Source organism: Atta colombica, unplaced genomic scaffold (assembly GCF_001594045.1).
Source record: "Atta colombica isolate Treedump-2 unplaced genomic scaffold, Acol1.0 scaffold90, whole genome shotgun sequence".
NCBI classification, from domain to species: domain Eukaryota; kingdom Metazoa; phylum Arthropoda; class Insecta; order Hymenoptera; family Formicidae; genus Atta; species Atta colombica.
This window is the reverse complement of record NW_017259584.1, coordinates 56,608-57,821: the sequence shown is the minus strand read 5'-3', so window position 1 is coordinate 57,821 and position 1,214 is coordinate 56,608. Positions and strand designations below refer to the sequence as shown.

At 32.9% G+C, this 1,214-nt stretch overlaps 1 protein-coding gene across 1 annotated transcript in view; it reads right to left on the bottom strand.

Moving 5' to 3' along the window:
* LOC108693507 overlaps window positions 1-773 on the bottom strand; it is a 35,600-nt gene extending 34,827 nt beyond the window's left edge. Inside the window, exons 1-3 of the mRNA XM_018202486.1 lie at window positions 767-773; window positions 366-518; window positions 148-283 (exon numbers count right to left, since the gene is read on the bottom strand). Coding sequence (XP_018057975.1) covers window positions 148-283; window positions 366-518; window positions 767-773 — 296 coding nt within the window. The remainder of the gene's footprint in view (window positions 1-147; window positions 284-365; window positions 519-766) is intronic.
* Between the last annotated feature and the right edge of the window lie 441 nt (window positions 774-1,214).

Below are 1,214 nucleotides of genomic sequence, written 5' to 3'. Positions count from 1 at the left end.
ATACATAGATATATATACAATGTAATTATAATTATAACATAAATAATATTATATTTCTTAAACGTACTACATAAACTTTTTAAATTTATTAACAATTATCATTAATGTTTTAAATATTCTTAATAATATATGTCTGTGTATATATACCGATATTGGCATACATCTGGATCTGATTTTACTATCGTCACTTGACATGATTCCATTCCATCGAAGATAGACGGATAATTTGGATTGACAAAGTGCGTATTGTTATCGGCAGTCATCTCGTCGCAAGATACTGTAACTATTAGAAAATGAAATAAAAATGTAGATTAAGAAATTTCTTTAAAACGTCTAAATGTTCAATTGATTTGATGTTCGTTTACTTATACAACAGATTCCATAACCATTTGCGCAAACGCCGCTGAAGATACCTCCACGCTGTCCGCATTCCGCTGCTGCAATGCATGTGCCATTGTCCCCATTCAATCCGTCGCAAATATCGTTATCAAATTTCACCAACGTGAACAACGAGAACACTGCAACATCATATTGTATATTTGTCTTTACACACACACACACACACACACACCCGCGCGCGCGCGCGTGCTAAATCGAAGCTCAATAAAAAATTTGAAACTTTTTTTTAAATTAAAAAAATGGGTAATATTCTTGAGACTTCCACGGATCCTTTTTATATAAAGATTATGCATTTCGCGGGTTTCTTCCGTGTCCATTCTTGGAATGCCAGCATTGCAAGGAGCAACCTGATATTGTATCAGGTTACTTCTCATCCTGATGAAGTGAACTGCAAAGTTCACGAAACGTTGGCATTCCAAGAATGGATCTGGACATGGAAGAAATCCGCGGAACGCATAATTTTTATATAAAAAAGTGGGTAATTGTTTCTCACATATTTTCTATTTCTGAATACAATTTCTTTCAAAATAGTCTCCCTCCCTTCTATCTTTCGAGTGGCGAATCTCGGAGAGGGGGTGGGGAGGAATTATAGGGCCGTGTTCTCCTTCTTGAAGTCTTTTTCTTTAAAAATATTTTTTAATAAAATGTTATATATATTTTTAATATTTCTAAAATGCTTAATCACAATTTTAATATTCCAAAAATATATTTAAGAAACTTCTAGGTTCTTGTGGCTTAAGATTATTGCTCTGTTGTGAATACCGTGATATGTAATGTTATGCAAAAATTACTAATTGCAAGATATTTAAAATTTT